This window comes from Rhinopithecus bieti, unplaced genomic scaffold, assembly GCF_001698545.2.
Source record: "Rhinopithecus bieti isolate Rb0 unplaced genomic scaffold, ASM169854v2 scaffold_28163, whole genome shotgun sequence".
Lineage (NCBI taxonomy): Eukaryota > Metazoa > Chordata > Mammalia > Primates > Cercopithecidae > Rhinopithecus > Rhinopithecus bieti.
In genome coordinates, this window is record NW_016813718.1 from 1,229,842 (window position 1) to 1,248,065 (window position 18,224).

The 18,224-nt window shown below is 41.0% G+C and overlaps 1 protein-coding gene across 15 annotated transcripts in view; it reads right to left on the reverse strand.

The window, feature by feature from the left end:
• The window catches only part of MTA3 (metastasis associated 1 family member 3), a 116,752-nt gene that overhangs the window by 16,283 nt on the left and 82,245 nt on the right, over positions 1-18,224 (reverse strand). For 7 of the 15 annotated variants that reach the window (XR_001880815.1, XM_017848907.1, XM_017848913.1 and 4 more), the window contains exons 11-12: positions 15,836-15,982; positions 3,038-3,143 (exon numbers count right to left, since the gene is read on the reverse strand). Coding sequence is in view for 11 of the 15 variants with exons in the window: in XM_017848907.1 (XP_017704396.1) it covers positions 3,038-3,143; positions 15,836-15,982 (253 nt within the window). In the remaining 4 variants the exon portion in view is untranslated. Of the gene's footprint in view, positions 1-1,363; positions 1,479-3,037; positions 3,144-15,835; positions 15,983-18,224 lie in introns of those variants that run through there. The other 8 variants (XR_001880818.1, XR_001880817.1, XR_001880816.1 and 5 more) reach the window with 2 other exon arrangements.

The window sequence follows — 18,224 nt, forward strand, 5'->3', positions numbered from 1 at the left end:
TCTCGCTCTGTCACCCAGGCTGGAGTGCAGTGGCCGGATCTCAGCTCACTGCAAGCTCCGCCTCCCGGGTTCACGCCATTCTCCTGCCTCAGCCTCCCGGGTAGCTGGGGCTACAGGCGCCGCCACGTCGCCCAGCTAGTTTTTTGTAGTTTTAGTAGAGACGGGGTTTCACCGTGTTAGCCAGGATGGTCTCGATCTCCTGACCTCGTGATCCGTCCGTCTCGGCCTCCCAAAGTGCTGGGATTACAGGCTTGAGCCACCGCACCCGGCCTACAACAGATTTTCAATGTAGACAAAACAGCCTTATATTGGAAGAAGATGCCATCTAGGACTTTCATAGCTAGAGAGGAGAAGCCAATGCCTTCAAAGCTTCAAAGGACCTACTGACTCTCTCGTTAGAGGCTAATGCAGTTGATGACTTTATAAGTTGAAGCCAGTGCTCATTTACTATTCCAAAAATCATAGAGCCCTTAAGAATTATGCTTAATCTATTCTGCCTATGCTTTATAAATAGAACAACAAATCCTGAATGATAGCACCTCTGTTTACAGCACGGTTTACTGAATATTTTAACCTTGCTGTTGAGACCTACTGCTTAGGAAAAAAATCAAAATATGGCTGCTCATTAACAAGGCACCTGGTCACCCAAGAGCTCTGATGGAGATGTACAAGGAGATGAATGTTGTTTTCATGTCTGCTAGCACAACATCTATCATCCATTCTGGGATGGATGAACAGATGGATGAATGAATGGATTCATTCCTTCATTCATTTATTCAAGATAGAGTCCTGCTTTGTTATCCAGGCTGGAGTGCAGTGACATGGCTCACTGTAGCCTCGATCTCCTGGGCTCAAGTGATCTTCCCACCTCAGCCTCCCGAGTAGCTGGCATTACAGGCCATGTGCTATCATGACTGGCAAATTTTTGTATTTTTTGTAGAGACAGGGTTTCCCTATGTTGTCCCAGCAGGTCTTGAACTCCTGGACTCAAGCGATCCACCTGTCTTGGCCTCCCAAAGTGCTGGGACTACAGGTGTAAACCACCATGCCCAGCCAAGGAGTAAGTTTAACTTTCAAGTCTTATTTAGGAAATACCTTTTGTAAGGCTATGCCTGCCAAGTGATTCCTCTGATGGATCTGGGCAAAGTCAACTGAAAACCTGCTAGAAAGGACTCGCCTTTATAGATGCCATTAGAACATCAGAAATTCATGGGAGGAGGTCAAAATATCAATACTAACAGTTTAGAAGAAATTGATTCCAACCCTCATGGATAACTTTGAAAGGTTCAGGACTTCAGTGGAGGATGTAACTGCAGATATGGTAGACACAGCAGGAGAATTAGAATGAGAAGTGGCACCTGAAGATGTGGCTGAATTGCTACAATCTCATGATCAAACTTGAACAGATGAGTAGTTGCTTCTTATGGATGAACAACGAAAGTTGTGTCGTGAGATGGAAACTACTCCTGGTGAACATGCTGTGAACATTGTTGAGATGAAAATAAAGGATTTAGAATATTACATAAACTTAGTTGGTAAAGCAGTAGCAGAGTTTGAGAGAATTGACTCTAATTTTGAAAGAAGTTCTACTGTGGGTAAAATACTATCAAAGAGCCACAGAGAAATCTTTCTTGAAAGGAAGAGTCCATTTGATGTGGCAACTGTCAATGTGGTCTTATTTTAAGAAATTGTCACATCCACCCTAAGCTTCAGCAACCACCATCCTGATCAACAGTGGCCAACAACACTGAGGCAAGACTTCCCAGCAGCAAAAAGATTACAACTCCCGAAGGCTTAGATGATCATTAGCTTTTTTTTTTTTTTTAGCAACAAAGTATTTTTTTAATTAAGGTATATACATTGTTATTTTATACATAATGCTATTGCAGACTTAATAGACTATAGTAGAGTGTAAATACAATCACTGCTTCCTTGTTTGTTTGTTTTGAGACAAGGTCTCACTCTGTTGCCCAGGCTTGCGTACAGTGGTGTGATCTTGGCTCACTGCAGCTCCGACCTCCCAGTCTCAATCGACTCTCCCACCTCAGCCTCCCAAGTAGCTGGAACTACAGGCACATGTCACCATGATCGGCTAATTTTTGTATTTTTTGTAGGGACAAGGTTTCAGCATGTTGCCCAGGCTGATCTCAAACTCCTGGGCTCAAGCAATCTGTCCATCTTGGCCTCCCAAAGTGTTGGTATTAGAGATATGTGCCATCACACCCAGCAAACATAACTTTATATGCACATGTGACTTGCTTTATTGTGATATTAGCTTTATTGCAGTGGTCTTGAACTGAACTCACAGTATCTCTGAGGTATGCCTGTAAATGCTGTACTCGATATACAAATCTGGGCCTGTATTCATCCAGTGGAAAAAACACTACATTTGGAGTTTAGATCCCATCTCTGCTACTTTCTAGCAATGTGACTTTGGGCAAATTCTTTAAACTTCTTGAGCTTCTATTTTTTCCACTCCTAAAATGTAGGTTGTAACATTTACCTCATAAAGTGTTTGGAAAACCAAGTGATATAAAGTACATGAAAAGAGGGAGGTAGAGCAAGATGATCAAACAGAAGCCTTCAGCAATTGTCCCTGCTGAAGGAACACCAAATTGAAGAACTACACAAAAACACACTTTCATAAGAGCCAAAAATCAGGTAAGTGATCACAGTACCTGATTTTAACATCATATTAAGAAAACAGGCATTGAAGAGGGAAGGGAGGAGGGAGGGAGAACACAGTGATTGTGAAGCTTTGCATTGGAACTCAGTGCTGCCCTGACACAGTGGAAAGCAATATGAGGCAGAACTCAGCCAGTGCCCACAGAAGAAGCATTTAGGCCAGCCCTAGCCAGAGGGGAATAGCTCATCCCAGCAGTCAGAACCTGAGTTCTGGCAAGCCCTTCCACTGTGGGTTACAGTGCTCTGGGTTCCTAAATAAACTTGAAAGGCAGTCTAGGCCACAGGGACTGCAATTCCTGGGCAAATCCTGGTGCTGTGCTGGTTTTGGAGCCAGTGAACTTGGGGAGCATACCATCTAGTGAGATACCAGCCGGGGCTGTTAAGAGAATGCTTGCACCACACTTCCCCCAACCTCAGGCAGCACAGCTCGCAGCTCTTGCAGAGACTCCTTCCTCCTGCTTAGGAGAGAAAAGGACAGAGTGAACAGGACTTTCTCTTGCAACTTGGATACCGGCTCAGCCACAGTAGTATGGGGCACCAGGCACAGCCGTGAGGCCCCCATTCTAGGCCCTGTCTCCCAGATGACATTTGAAAACACACTCCAAGCAGGAAGAAAACCCACTGCCTTGAAGGGAAGGACCTAGTCCTGGCAGGATTCACCAGCTGCTGACTAAAAAGCCCTTGGGCCCTGAATAATCAGCAGTGGTATCCAGGCAGTACTTGCTATGTGCTTGGATGAGACTCAGAGATATGCTGGCTTCAACTGTGACCCAGCACATTCCCAGCTGGATGGCTATGAGGAGAGACTCTTTCTGCTTGAGGAAAGTAGAGAGAGGAATAAGAAGACTTTGTTTTACAACTTGGGTACCGGCTTGGCCCACTGGGGTAGAACACCAGGTAGATTCCTAAGGTTCCTGACTCCAGGCCCTGGCTCCCAGTTGGCATCTCTGGACCTACTTGGGGCCACAGTGAACTCACTGCCCTGAAGGGAAGACGTCTGGCTGGATTTACCACCTGCTGCTTGGAGAGTCCTTGGGCCTTGAGTGAACACAGGAGGTAGCCAGGCAGTGATCACCATAGGCCTTGGGTGAGCCCCAGTGCTGTAATGGCTTCAGGTCTGACACAGAGCAGTCCCAGTGATAGTGGCCATAGGAGTGCTTGTGTCATCATCCTTTCTCCAGCTCCAGGCAGCTCAGCACAGAGACAGAGTGTCCATTTGTTTGAGTGAAAGTAAAAGAAGAGTCTCCACCTAGTAATCCAGGGAATTCTCCCAGATCTTACCCAAGACAACCAAGGCAAGAGACACAGCATGACTGGGCTGGAGGTGCCCCCTAATGCAGGTATGGCTGCAATGTCCAAAGACTTAGATCACAACACCCAAATCCCTTCTAACAGTTGGAAAGCCTTCCCAAGAAGGATGGGGACAAACAAGCCCAAACTGTGAAGATTACAACAAATACCTAACTCTTCAATGCCCAGACACTGAAGTATATCCACAAACATCAAGACCACCCATGAAAACATGACCTCACCAAACAAACGAAATAAGACACCAGTGACCAATCCCAGAGAGACAGAGATATGTGTCCTTTCAGACAGAGAATTCAAAATAGCTGTTTTGAGGAGGCAAAACAGAATTCAATAATAGAATAAAATTAAGAAAGATGTTGAAATAATTTAAAAGAATCCCATCAGATAAAATTAAGAAAGAGATTGAAATAATTAAAAAGAATCAAGCAGAAATTCTGGAGTGAAAAATGCAATTGACATACTGAAGAATACATCTGAGTCTCTTAACGAATTGATCAAGCAGAAGAAAGAATTAGTGAGCTTGAAGACAGGCTATTTGAAATACACAGTCAGAGGAGACAAGAGAAAAAAGAATAAAAAGCAATGAAGCACACTTAAAAGATCTAGAAAATAGCCTCAAAGGGGCAAATCTAGAAGTTATTGTTCTTAAAGAGGAAGTAGAGGGACAGACTGAAGTAGAAAGATTATTCAAAGGAATAACAGAAAACTTCTCAAACCTAGAGAAAGATATCAATATTTAAGTACAAGGAGGTTATAGGACATCAAGCACAGTTAACCCAAAGAAGACTACCTCAAGACATTTAATAATCAAACTCCAAAGGTCAAGGATTTTAAAAAGATCCTAAAAGTAGCAAGAGAAAAGGAACAAATATCATACAAAGGAGATCCAATATATCTGGCAGCAGACTTCTTAGTGTAAACCTTACAGGCCAGAAGAAAGTGTCACAATATGTTTAAAATGCTAAAAGAAAAAAAAAAAAAAAAAAACTTTTATCTTAGAAGAGTATATCCAGCAAAAATATCCTTCAAGCATGAAGGAGAAATAAAGATTTTTCCCAGACAAACAAAAGCTAAAGAATTTCATCAACACTAGACCTGTCCTACAAGAAACGCTAAAGGGAGTTCTTCAATCTGAAAGAAAAAGACATTAATGAGCAATAAGAAATGATCTGAAGGTACAAAGCTAATAGTAAGCACACAGAAAAACATACAACATTGTAACAGTGTAATTGTCTGTAAACTACTCATATCTTGACTAGAAAGACTAAAATATGAAGCTATCAAAAACAATAACTAAAATTACTTTTCAAGAGATAGGGAGTATAATAAGATATAAATAGAAACAACAAAAAGTTAAAAAGCAGGGGATGAAGTTAAAGTGCTGAGAGTTTCCATTAGTTTTCTCTTTGCCTAATTGTTTGTTTGTTTATACAATCAGTGTGAAGTTGGCATCAGTTTAAAATAACAGGTTATAAGATATTTTTTGCAAGCCTTATGGTAACCAGAAATCAAAAAACATACAACAGATACACAAAAATAAAAAGCAGAAAATTAAAACATAACACCAGAGGAAAAAAAAACATATAACTGATACACAAAAAATAAAAATAGGAAGTTAAAACATAACACCAGAGAAAATCACCTTCACTAAAAGGAAGACAGGAAGGACAAAGGAAGAGAAGACCACAAAATAACCAGAAAACAAATAACAAAATGGCAGAATTAAGTCATTACTTATCAACAATAACACTGAATGTAAATGGATTAAACTCTCCAACCAAAAGACACAGAGTGGTTGAATGGATTAAAAACAACAACAACAACAAAAATAAGAATAAAAAAAAAGAAGGTCCCATGATCTGTTGCCTACAAGAAACACACTTTACCTATAAAGACACACAAAGAATCAAAGTAAAGGAGTGGAAAAAAATATATATTCCATGCAAATGGAAACCACAAAAGAGCAGGAGTAGCTATACCTACATCAGACAAACTAGATTTAAAGACAAAAATTACAAAAAGAGACAAAGAAGGTCATTTTTATAATGATAAAGGGGTCAATTCAGTAAGAGGGAATAACAATTATAAATATATATGCACCAAGCACTGGAGCACCCAGATATATACAGCAAATATTATTTGCACTACAGAGAGAAAGACAGAGAAAGAGAGACCACAAAACAATAATAGCTGGAGACTTCAACACCTCACTTTCAGCAATGAACACATCATCTAGACAGAAAGTCAGTGAAGAAACCTAGGACTTATCTGCACTGTAGACCAAACTAACCTAATAAATATTTACAGAACATTTCATCCAAAGGCTAAAGAATACATTTTTTTTTTTTTTTTTTTTTTTTGAGACGGTGTCTCACTCTGCCGCCGAGTCTGGAGTGCAGTGGTCGGATCTCAGCTCACTGCAAACTCTGCCTCCTGGGTTTACGCTATTCTCCTGCCTCAGCCTCCCGAGTAGCTGGGACTATAGGCGCCCGCCACCTCACCCAGCTAGTTTTTTGTAGTTTTTAGTAGAGACAGGATTTCACCGTGTTAGCCAGGATGGTCTTGATCTCCTGACCTCGTGATCCATCCGTCTCGGCCTCCCAAAATCCCTCCCTGGGATTACAGGCTTGAGCCACCATGCCCAGCCTAAGAATACATATTCTTATCCTTAGCACGTGGATCATATGACAGACCATATGTTAGGCCACAAAAACAATCTTTAAAAATTNTGAGACGGTGTCTCACTCTGCCGCCGAGTCTGGAGTGCAGTGGTCGGATCTCAGCTCACTGCAAACTCTGCCTCCTGGGTTTACGCTATTCTCCTGCCTCAGCCTCCCGAGTAGCTGGGACTATAGGCGCCCGCCACCTCACCCAGCTAGTTTTTTGTAGTTTTAGTAGAGACAGGATTTCACCGTGTTAGCCAGGATGGTCTTGATCTCCTGACCTCGTGATCCATCCGTCTCGGCCTCCCAAAATCCCTCCCTGGGATTACAGGCTTGAGCCACCATGCCCAGCCTAAGAATACATATTCTTATCCTTAGCACGTGGATCATATGACAGACCATATGTTAGGCCACAAAACAATCTTTAAAATTTATATAAAATAAAATTATATCAAGTATCTTCTCTGATGACAATAAAATAAAAGTAGAACTCAATAACGACAGGAATTTTGGAAACTATACAAACACATGGAAATTAAACAATATGCTCCTGGGCCAGGTGCAGTGACTCATACCTGTAGTCCCAGTACTTTGGGAAACCTGAGTCAGGAGGATTGCTTCAGCCCAGGAGTTCAAGAGCAGCCTGGGCAACATAGTGAGACCCTGTCTCTACAAAACAACAACAATAACAAAAACAAGCAAAGACACAATATGCTCCTGAATGACCAGTGGGTCAATGAAAACATTAAGAAAGGAATTTTAAAATTTCTCAAAACAAATGATAATGGAAATACAACATACCACAACCTATGGGATATAGCAAAGGTAAACTAAGAGGAAAGTTTATAGCAAAAGGAACCTTGATATTATTTGGCTGTGTCGCCACCCAAATCTCAACTTGAATTGTATCTCCCAGAATTCCCACGTGTTCTGGGAGGGACCCAGAGAGAGGTAATTGAATCATGGGGGCCAGTCTTTCCTGTGCTATTCTCATGATAGTGAATAAGTCTCACAAGATCTGATGGGTTTACTAGGGGTTTCTGCTTTTGCTTCTTCCTCATTTTCTCTTGCTGCCACCATGTTAAGAAGTGCCTTTGGCCTGCCGCCATGATTCTGAGACCTCCCCAGCCATATGGAACTGTAAGTCCAATTAAACCTCTTTTTTTTCCCAGTCTCGGATATATCTTTATCAGTAGTGTGAAAACAGACTAATACAAGCCTACATCAAAAAAGTAGAAACACTTCATATAGCCTAACCAGTGCATCTTAAAGAACTAGGAAAGCAAGAGCAAACTAAATCCAAAATTAGTAGAAGAAAGGAAATAATAAAGATCAGAGCAGAAATAAGTTAAATCAAAATGAACGAAACAATACAAAAGGTCAATGGAACAAAAAGGTGATTTTTTGAATTATAAACAAAATCAATAAACCTTTAACCAGACTAAGAGAAAAAGAGAGAAGACACAAATAAAATCAGAGATGAAAAAGGAGACATTACAGCTGATACCACAGAAATTCAGGGGATCATTAGAGACTATCATAAGCAATTAAATGCCAACAAACTGGAAAAGCTAGAAGAAATGGATACATTTCTAGACACATACAACCTACCAAGACTGAATCATTAAGAAATCCAAAACCTGAACAGACTAATAACAAGTAATGAGATCAAGGCCATAATAAAAAGTCTCCCAGCAAAGAAAAAAATGCCAGGACCCTATGGCTTCACTGCTGAATTTTATAAAACATTTAAAGAAGAACTAAAACCTATCCCACTGAAACTACTCCACAAAATAAAGGAGAAAGTAATATTTCCAAATTCATTCTGCAAGGCCAGTACTACCCTGATAGCAAAACCAGAAAAAGGCATATCAAAAAAAGCTACAAGTCAATGTCCTGATGAACACTGATGCAAAAAGCCTCAACAAAGTACTAGCAAATTGAATTCAACAATACATTTAACAAGTTTATCCATCATGACGAAGTGGGATTTATCCCAGGAATGCAAGCATGCAAATCAATCACAAATCAATCAGTGTAACATATCACATCAACTGAAAGACAAAAACCATATGATTATTTTAATTGAGGCTGAAAAGCATTTGATAAAATTCAACATCCCTTCATGATAAAAATCCTCAAAAAACCAGGAATACAAGGAACATACTTCAACACAATAAAAGCCATATATAACAGATCCATAGCTAGTATCATACTGAACAGGGAAAAACTGAAACCTTTCCTCTAAGATTTAAAAAAAGACAAGGATGCCCCCTTCCACCACTGTTATTTAACATAGTACTGGAAGTCCTAGCTACAGCAATAAAACAAGAAAAAAAATAAAGTCATCCAAATTGGAAAATAAGGAGTCAAATTATCCTTGTTTGCAGATGATAGGATCTTATATTTGGAAAAAACTAAAGACTCCACAAGAAAGCTACTAAAACAGACAAACAAATTGAGTAAAGTTGCAGGATACAAAATCAACATACAAAAATCAGTAGTATTTCTATATGACAACAGTAAACTATCTGAAAAAGAAGTGAAAGATCTCTACAATGAAAACTATAAAACACCGATGCAAGAAATTGAAGAGGGCACCAAAAAATGCAAAGATATCCCATATTCATGGATTGGAAGAATCGATATTGTTAAAATGTCCATACTAACTCAAAGCAATCTACGGATTCAATGCAATGCCTATCAAAATACCAATGATGTTCTTTGCAAAAATAGAAACAATAGTCCTAAAATGTATATGGAATCACAAAAGACCCAGTATAGCCAAAGCCATCCTGAACAAAAAGAACAAAACTGGAAAAATCACTTTATCTGATTTCAAATTATACTACAGAGCTATGGTAACCAAAACAGCATGGTACTGGCATAAAAACAGACGCACAGACCAATGGAACAGAATAGAGAACCCAGAAACAAATCTATACATCTGCAGTAGAAACTCATTTTAAACTCATTTAAAACAATGGTGCCAAGAACATACATTGGAGAAAGCATAGTCTCTTCAATAAATGGCACTGGGAAAATTAGATAGCCATATGCAGAAGAATAAAACTAGACCCCTCTTTCTTGCCATATACAAAAATCAAATCAAAATAAATTATGTACTTCAATCTAAGACCTCAAACTGTGAAACTAATAAAAGAAAACACTGGGGAAACTTTCTAGGACATTGTTCTGGGCAAATATTTATTGAGTAATATCCACAGGCACAGGCAACCAAAGCAAAAATAGATAAATGAGATCATATCAAGTTAAAAAGCTTTTGCACAACAAAGGAAACAGTCAACAAAGTGAAGACACAATGCACGGAATGGGAGAAAATATCTGCTATCCATCTGACAAGGGATTAATAACTAGAATATATAAGGAGCTCAAACAACTCAATAGGAAAACAATCAAATAATCTGATTAAAAATGGGCAAAAGATGTGAAAAGACATTTCTCAAAAGAAGACATACAAATGGCAAACAGACATATGGAAAGGTGTTCAACATCACCGATCATCAGAGAAATGCAAATCAAAACTACAATGAGATATCATTTAGCCCCAGTTAAAATAGCTCCTATCCAAAAGACAGGCAATAACGAATGCTGGCAAAGATGTGGAGAAAAGGGAACCCTCATACACTGTTGGTAGGAACCCTCATACATTGTTGGTGGGAATGTAAATTAGTACAACTACTATAAGAACAGTTGGGAGGATCCTCAAAAAACTAAAAATAGAACTACCATATGATCCAGCAATCCTGCTGTTACACACCAAAAGAAAAGAAATCAGCATATGGAAGAGATATCTGCACTCCCGTGTTTACAGAAGTACTATTCACAGTAGCCAAGATTTGGAAGCAACCTAGGTGTCCATCAACAGACAAATTGATAAGGAAACTATGGTACATATACACAACGGAGTACTATTCAGACAAAAAAGAATGAAATCCTGTCATTTGCAACAATATGGATGAAGCTGGAGGACATTGCGTTAAGTGAAATAAGACATGCACACAAAGACAAACTGCGCATTCTCACTTACTTGTACTAAAAATTAAAATAATTGAACTCGGCCGGGCGCGGTGGCTCAAGCCTGTAATCCCAGCACTTTGGGAGGCCGAGACGGGCGGATCACGAGGTCAGGAGATCGAGACCATCCTGGCTAACATGGTGAAACCCCGTCTCTACTAAAATACAAAAAAACTAGCCGGGAGAGGTGGCGAGCGCCTGTAGTCCCAGCTACTCAGGAGGCTGAGGCAGGAGAATGGCGTGAACCCAGGAGGCGGAGCTTGCAGTGAGCCGAGATTGAGCCACTGCACTCCAGTCTGGGTGACAGAGCGAGACTCCGCCTCAAAAAAAAAAAAATAATAATAATTGAACTCATGGAGATAGAGAGTAGAATGGTGGTTATCAGAAGCTAGGAAAGATAGTGGTGGGGGGTATGATAATGGGTACGAAAATATAGTTAGAATGAATAAGATCTAGTATTTAATAGCTAACAGGGTGACTACAGCAACAATAATTTATTGTACATTTTTAAATAACTAAAAGAGTAAAATTGCACTGTCTGAGACACAAAGAAAGAATAAATGCTTTAGGTGATGGATAACCCATTTACCCTCATGTGATTATTAAGCATTATATGCCCGTATCAAAATATTTCATGTATCCCATAAATACGCACATCTACTGTGTATCCACAAAAAAATAAAAATAAAAAAATAAAGTACATGAAAATTTTCAATCATAAGATCAATTCTGTAAGGCAAATGTCATCTGTATTCTACAGATCTATAGAGGAGAAAACTCATACAAAAAAAACCATGTGATTCACCCAAGGTCACACAAGAAGCAATCAGAGGAGTAAGGAATTAATCCTATCTGATTCCAAACACTCAGATTCCCCTTTTCCCCCTCATGGCACAGACAAGTTCTGTCTCCCCTGCTGCCCTCTCTTCAGGGTTTTCTGACATGGAAAGGTTCTCCAGTAATGGCTCTTCTATCCCTGCTGGCCTAGGCCCTCACCTACTCACAGCCACTTGGAGTTAACCAAGTAGGGCAAACATAGTAGGTGATACCTGGTTTGCTAGCAGTAAAAATGTCCACATTGGAGGAAATGGAGGAGATGGGACTAGAAACCACAATGACAGCATACGGCACACTGCTGGACCAATATCCTACGGAGAAAGGTTGAAGTATAGAGAGACTGGCAAGGCACTGTGCAGATCTCTAATTTCGAACCTTTATTCTTTCTATCATTACTGACTCCCTGCACTGAGCACTGAGGCTTCTTGTGTATGCAGATTTCTTTCTTTCTTTCCTGTTTTTTTTTTCAAGAGACAGGATCTCACTCTGTAACCCAGGCTGGAGTGCCGTGATACAATCATAGCTCACTGCAGCCTCGACCTCCTGGGCTCAAGCAATCCTTCTGCCTTAGCCCTGCCCGCAAGTAGCTAGAACTGTAGATGCATGCCACTACACCCAGCTAATTTAAAACAAAAATTTTTTTAGAGTTGGGGTCTCACTATGTTGCCTAGGCTGGTCTCAAATTCTGGGCTCAAGTGAGCCTCCTGCTTCGGCCTCCAGAGTAGCTGGGATTACCAGTGCAAGCCACCACTCCCCCTATGTATACATATTTCATCTTCACCTTTGGAGTTTAGGTTCTATTAGATTGGTCACAGGGCCTGTGTGTGGCTCTGGAGTTTCCTTAATAGAGCATACAGAGTTCTGACTATCTGCACCCAGTCCATACCAAGGCCTTTCTTTAAAAGGTCTCTATCAGGGCCAGGAAAGACAGTGATTTTCAGGGAGGAAATAAGAAGCTGTCCATCTTTTTTTTCTAATGCCAAGCAAAATCCTTTCTGTTAGCCCAAATTCACAGATTCCTTTCCCATCATCAAGAACCTGCAATCCAAAGGTAGAGGGTGAGTGGCGGCGGCAAGCCACTGAAGTGGGCAGGCAACCCTAAAACTAAGAGGCCTAAACATCTCAGCAGCCCCAGGTTTTGTTTCCAGTTCAATTTCTTCTGCCCATAACATTCTGTTTGGTATGCTCATCTGTCTGACACGCTGATAATTAAGTAGCAATGCTAATTGATTTTATTATTGGATCACACAGAACAAGGCTTTCCCATGAGTTTGTATCTATTTCAGTATATGATGGTAATAACTATCTCATGAAAACTATTAGTAGAACATTATTTCCAGTACTTTGAGTTCATTTTGGAAACTCTGATTAATCAGGATCCTATACCCTGTGGAAATAGGAAACAGGCCCATTATCCCAATTAAAAGGTCCATTTGTAAGCAAGAACGTGGGCACTTTCTAACACGTGTGCCTCTGTTATACTCTTGTGTCTCAGCTCCATGATTCTGGGGCTGGGGGGGACTCTACAAGCACACTTCCCCTTTGCTGTCTGGCTCTGTGTCACACCAGCAGGGTGCTACAGGGATCCTGCAATGCTGGAGCAGGGAGGTAGGACCTGTTCAGTCCTGTTCCTGTCAGTGTCCCTCCAGGTAGGTGCAGCAGCTTGTCCCAGAACCACCTCATCCCACCTCCTGAGAGGTACCTGCACTGGCAGGGCAGTGCCCTCTCCTCCAGGTTGGGTTCTGGCTCTGAGGCCCCCCTTGTGCTTCTGGGTTTTGATAAGCCCAGCTTCTTCCTTGTGCTCTCCCAACCCTGAGAATGGTGGCTATTTCCTGTGCCCCCGGCCCATGTTCTCTGTTGATTTATTCTGTCCTCCAATATCCATCATATTGATTTCTTTTATGAAATTGGCTGTTGAAATAACTTATGTAGTTTCTACTTTGCTGACAGAACCTAATACAGCACATTTGAGAGCCACGATTTCATTCATAACAGTGGTTAAACGGGAAGATTCTGAAATCAGTCACATCTGAGTGGGAATCTCAATTCATCTCTGTAGTGCCTGGTAACTTTGGAAAATTTAATTCACTTCTCTAGGTCTCATTTTTCTCAATCACTTCCATTTACACAATTAATAAATATTGAGCACCTACTAAGTACCAGGTACTACGCTAAGCATAGAGATACAATGATATACAAAACAAATTCCCTAACCTCCCAGAACTTCCTGTCATGTGAATTAAATGAGAGAACTCAGTAAGGGAGTTAACACAGTGCCAGGCACATGTCATCAGCCTTCCTCTCCATCCCATGACAGGAGAGCAAATACAAATGGGTCTTTAAAAAGGAAGTGTTTCCGTAGCTAAGTCTCTTCAGAAGATAAGATGGGTCTTTCCCCCAAAAAGGCTGAAGGTCTCTGTCTACAAAAAAACAAGGATTCATTGTGTGCCCTGCTATTCCTTCTGTTCAGAGCAGAGAAGTAATGACTCTGCGGCAGCACTCATTCAGAGGGAAATGAAACAGAGCAGCCCTAGAGAGGGAACACTACAACGTGACATTTTAAATAAATGCCGGAAAAACAGGTACCTGTGATACTGAGGAAAGAAAGGGCAACAGAAGAGGTATTGCAGGCCAGGACTGGGATCCAGAATGACCACAGAGTGTGAGTGAAAAGAAGATACCGGAAAGCTGCTATGCTAACCTCGGTCACAGTGACAGTCGTGTGTGTGTGTGTGTGAGATGGGGTCTCTGTCATCCTGGCTGGAGTGCAGTGGCATGATCAGAGCTCAATGTAGCCTTGACCTCCTGGGCTCAAACGATCCTCCTAGTAGCTGGGACTACAGACATGCGCCACTAGATAATTTTTAAACTTTTTGTAGAGACCAGCCTGGGCAACATAGAGAGACCCTGTCTCTACAAAAAGGATCCTCCTGCCTCAGCCTCCCAACATGTTGGGATTACAGACATAAGCCACCGGACCCAGCCCACAATGACAGTCTTTTTACCGAAAAGAATATATACGTGTGTGTGTGTGTGTGTGTGTGTGTGTGTGTGTGTGTGTGTTTCAGGACTTACTTTATACTTTCTACAGCAAGATTATATGCCTAGAAAGGCCAGGGAGGTGGTATAATGGAAAAGAGAGATTCTAGATTACATTCAAGCCTGAATCTAAAGGTTGTGGGCAAGAAAAGGCTGAAAAGAAATACATCCAATCTTCACATTTTGACACACTCCTTCCACTGTCTAGACATCAGGCATATTGTGCCAAGGATGGCCAATGTTCTCATTAGCACGGAAGTGTTTCTGTAAGACTTCTGGGTAGTTAAATTATTGAAAACCGTATCTTAACACATTGATACTATAAATGCAAACTCAATTCCTCGCCCTCACTGTTTTACACATTTTTGACATTATTATGAACATCAAAAGTCATAATGGAGAAAAACAACCATAGGAAATTATTATTAGAAGGTTTATTCCACATCCTTGCTCTGGGGCCTCATTATAAATAATTTACTGTCATGTAAGGAATTTAGAGTTCCAGAAGGCATGAAAAGCCTGGAGACAGTTTTATTCATAAATAAATGCCAACATTTAAACAATAAAGACAGTTTCAAAGTCGAGAACTATTGAAATAACAATATACACTGGCTGGATGATTTATTATGGTTGTGTTTATAGTCCAAATGGGAAGATAATTCAATTCCACCTGGAGAGTCATTATATGGCCAAGCCCAAGAGAAGTACTTTGGATAAGAGGTGATATTTCTATTTTTCCATTTCAAGCAAATTATTATTTCTGTATTTAGGACATCACCCAGGCAATTCCTTTCATGACATGTAGCACTCTTGGGCAATTAAAAACATTTATAAGGTAAAAGAAGGGACAAATGCCAAATTCAGAATGACCCATGGAACACTGAAGAACCCCCAGAGAACACTGATGTCTCAGACATAAGGCAAAATAATCCCTTCTGCTCAACAAAACTTAAATGAGCAGTGAGTATGCATCACAACAAGAACATTATTACCCAGCAGAAGCAATCTGCTGAATACAGATTTCATCTCCAAAAATGCCTCCTAACAGGATACGGGAGCAAATAGGTACCTCCTGATGGGATGGAGAACTATCCCTTGGCAAAATGTGGCATATGGTCATATTCCCCCTTATTCCTCAACCACATACTTCAATCATGGAGCACAAGAACATGTTTATAATATATTATTGGATGTGGCAGACACATGCCTGAATGTGGAGGCATTCTGTCAGAACAGCCTCCAGAATTCCTGGGCTTACATACCATCCAGACCATTGTGATGACTATAGTTTCTTTTCCCCAGAATGCTCAGAGATGTGTGATTTGGAGTTGTTAGCATCCGCTTGGTAGTTGGGGTTTGCAGGCTTGGTGTAGATCGAATTACATTAGGTTTCTTTGCAGGATGGATCTCTGATGGGGGGAAAAAGGTTTCTCAATTCAGAACATGATATTTAAAATATATGTGCACTTACATTGGCTAATAGGCACACATCTTATTACTTAATGAGCTGAGAGTCAGTTCCTCCTGAGCCAGCCAAGGACTTGCATAATGAGTCAGCTTCAAGTGGTGTTGCCATGGCTTTGCTTATCAAGTAAGCTGGTTTTTCCCCTGCTGGCTGGAGCTCTGAGCCTCAGGTTGTGAATACAAGCAAAAACAAAACAAAAAGCCACTTCAGAAGGTCACATACAACATGTGATTTACTAAGGGAATAAGGCATCTGACTCCTCAAGATATTAGACATCAAAAGGTTATCTGGAGAGGTAGCCTTGGGGCGAGGAGGGTAAAACACCTCTGTGCTCTGTCAAACCAGGCACCATGTCAGGTATGTGAGCTTTCTGAAAAACAGGATTCTTCCTCTGGCTCTGTAACCTGACAGAGTATGGGACCAGGATCAATTACTCGCAGCCTAGAACATTTTGATATAGATGAAACGTGAAACCAAAGTCCAATAGTCAAGAGGTAGATGAAATGCTTTATCTAAGGATATATCACAAAACTATAATGGGCATGTGGTATATGCATGTTTAACAAAAGTATATTGTTGTTAGCCATACAGCCCAGAACTACTTGCTCTTATTGTAGATGGACCGAAGCTGTAACACTGTAGGAACTGGATTTAAGAACCTCAGTTTACTACTAAAGCTGGGCAGCCTTTTTCTAAAGCTTAACCAGCTCACGGATTCTCAGAGTCATCATGCAGCTGGCCAACTATACACAAGCCATCCTGCCTTCTCACCCTTTTACTGAAGGTAAGGGCTGAGATATCGCCCTTATTTACTGGAATTTAGGAAAAGCCGTTGGAATTGTTAGAATTACTACATCTCTGGTCAAAGTCCCCACGTTTGCCAAAATTTAGAAATGGCTTAAATACTGCCACCCAAAAAAGTGATTTTTTGTTTTCTCCAACATGACATGACAAGTTTGCCAGCCTTGCGTTTCATTTAACCTCCACAGCCTATGCTCCATCCACACCAGACAAGCTGCTTTCAAGTCCTTGGACTCAGTGAAGCCTTTGTTCATCTGGTTCTCTTGGCCTTATGAGGGAGGAGAATATGCTTTTCCTTTTTTTTTTTTTTTTTTTTTTTTTGAGACGGAGTCTTGCTCTGTCGCCCAGGCTGGAGTGCAGTGGCTGGATCTCAGCTCACTGCAAGCTCCGCCTCCCGCATTTATGCCATTCTCCTGCCTCAGCCTCCCGAGTAGCTGGGACTACAGGCGCCCGCCACATCACCCAGCTAGTTTTTTGTATTTTTTAGTAGAGACGGGGTTTCACCGTGTTAGCCAGGATGGTCTCGATCTCCTGACCTCGTGATCCGCCCAACTCGGCCTCCCAAAGTGCTGGGATTACAGGCTTGAGCCACCGCGCCTGGCCTTTTCCTATTTTTCTATCTATTTGAATTCTAAATATCTTTTAAGTCTGAAATTAACTATTACTTTCTTCAGGTAGGCTGCCCTAAAGCTCATTAGAAAAAATTCCTTCGTTGGCCAGGTGCAGTGGCTCACACCCGTAATACCAGTACTTTGGGAGGCCAAGGCAGGCAGACTGCATGAGTCCAGAGGTTCGAGACCAGCCTGAGCAACATGGTGAAACCCCATCTCTACAACAATTTTTAAAAATTAGCCAAGTGTGGTGCACACCTGTAGTCCCAGTCATTCAGGAGGCTGAAGTGGGAGGATCACCTGAGCCTGAGAGGTGGGCGTTGCAATGAGCCGAGATAGAGACATTGTACTCCAGCCTGGGTGACAGAGTGAGACTCTATCTCAAATAAAAAAAAAAAAAGAAAAAAGAAAAACACAAAAAACAGTCCTCCCTCCAAGTGCCCAACACATATTACCTGTAATTCTTTTATAGGATCTAATCCTTTGTTTTATTGTTCTTACCTGCTTGCTTTCCCCACTACACTAAGAATTTTGAGGGCAAGGTCTTACCCATCTTGGTGTTCCCCAGATCACTTAGTACAGTGTTTTCAACATATAAATACTCATAAATATATTGTGTAGGGATGTGGTTCAGCTAGTAAGAACAGCACAGGGTGAGCCTATCTGGCAGATATAGAGACCAATATGTCCATAGTAGGAGCACACAATTATTCATGGAAAGGCTAACAATGTTATATTCTTTTTTCTTTTGTCTTTTTTTTTTTTTTTTTTTTT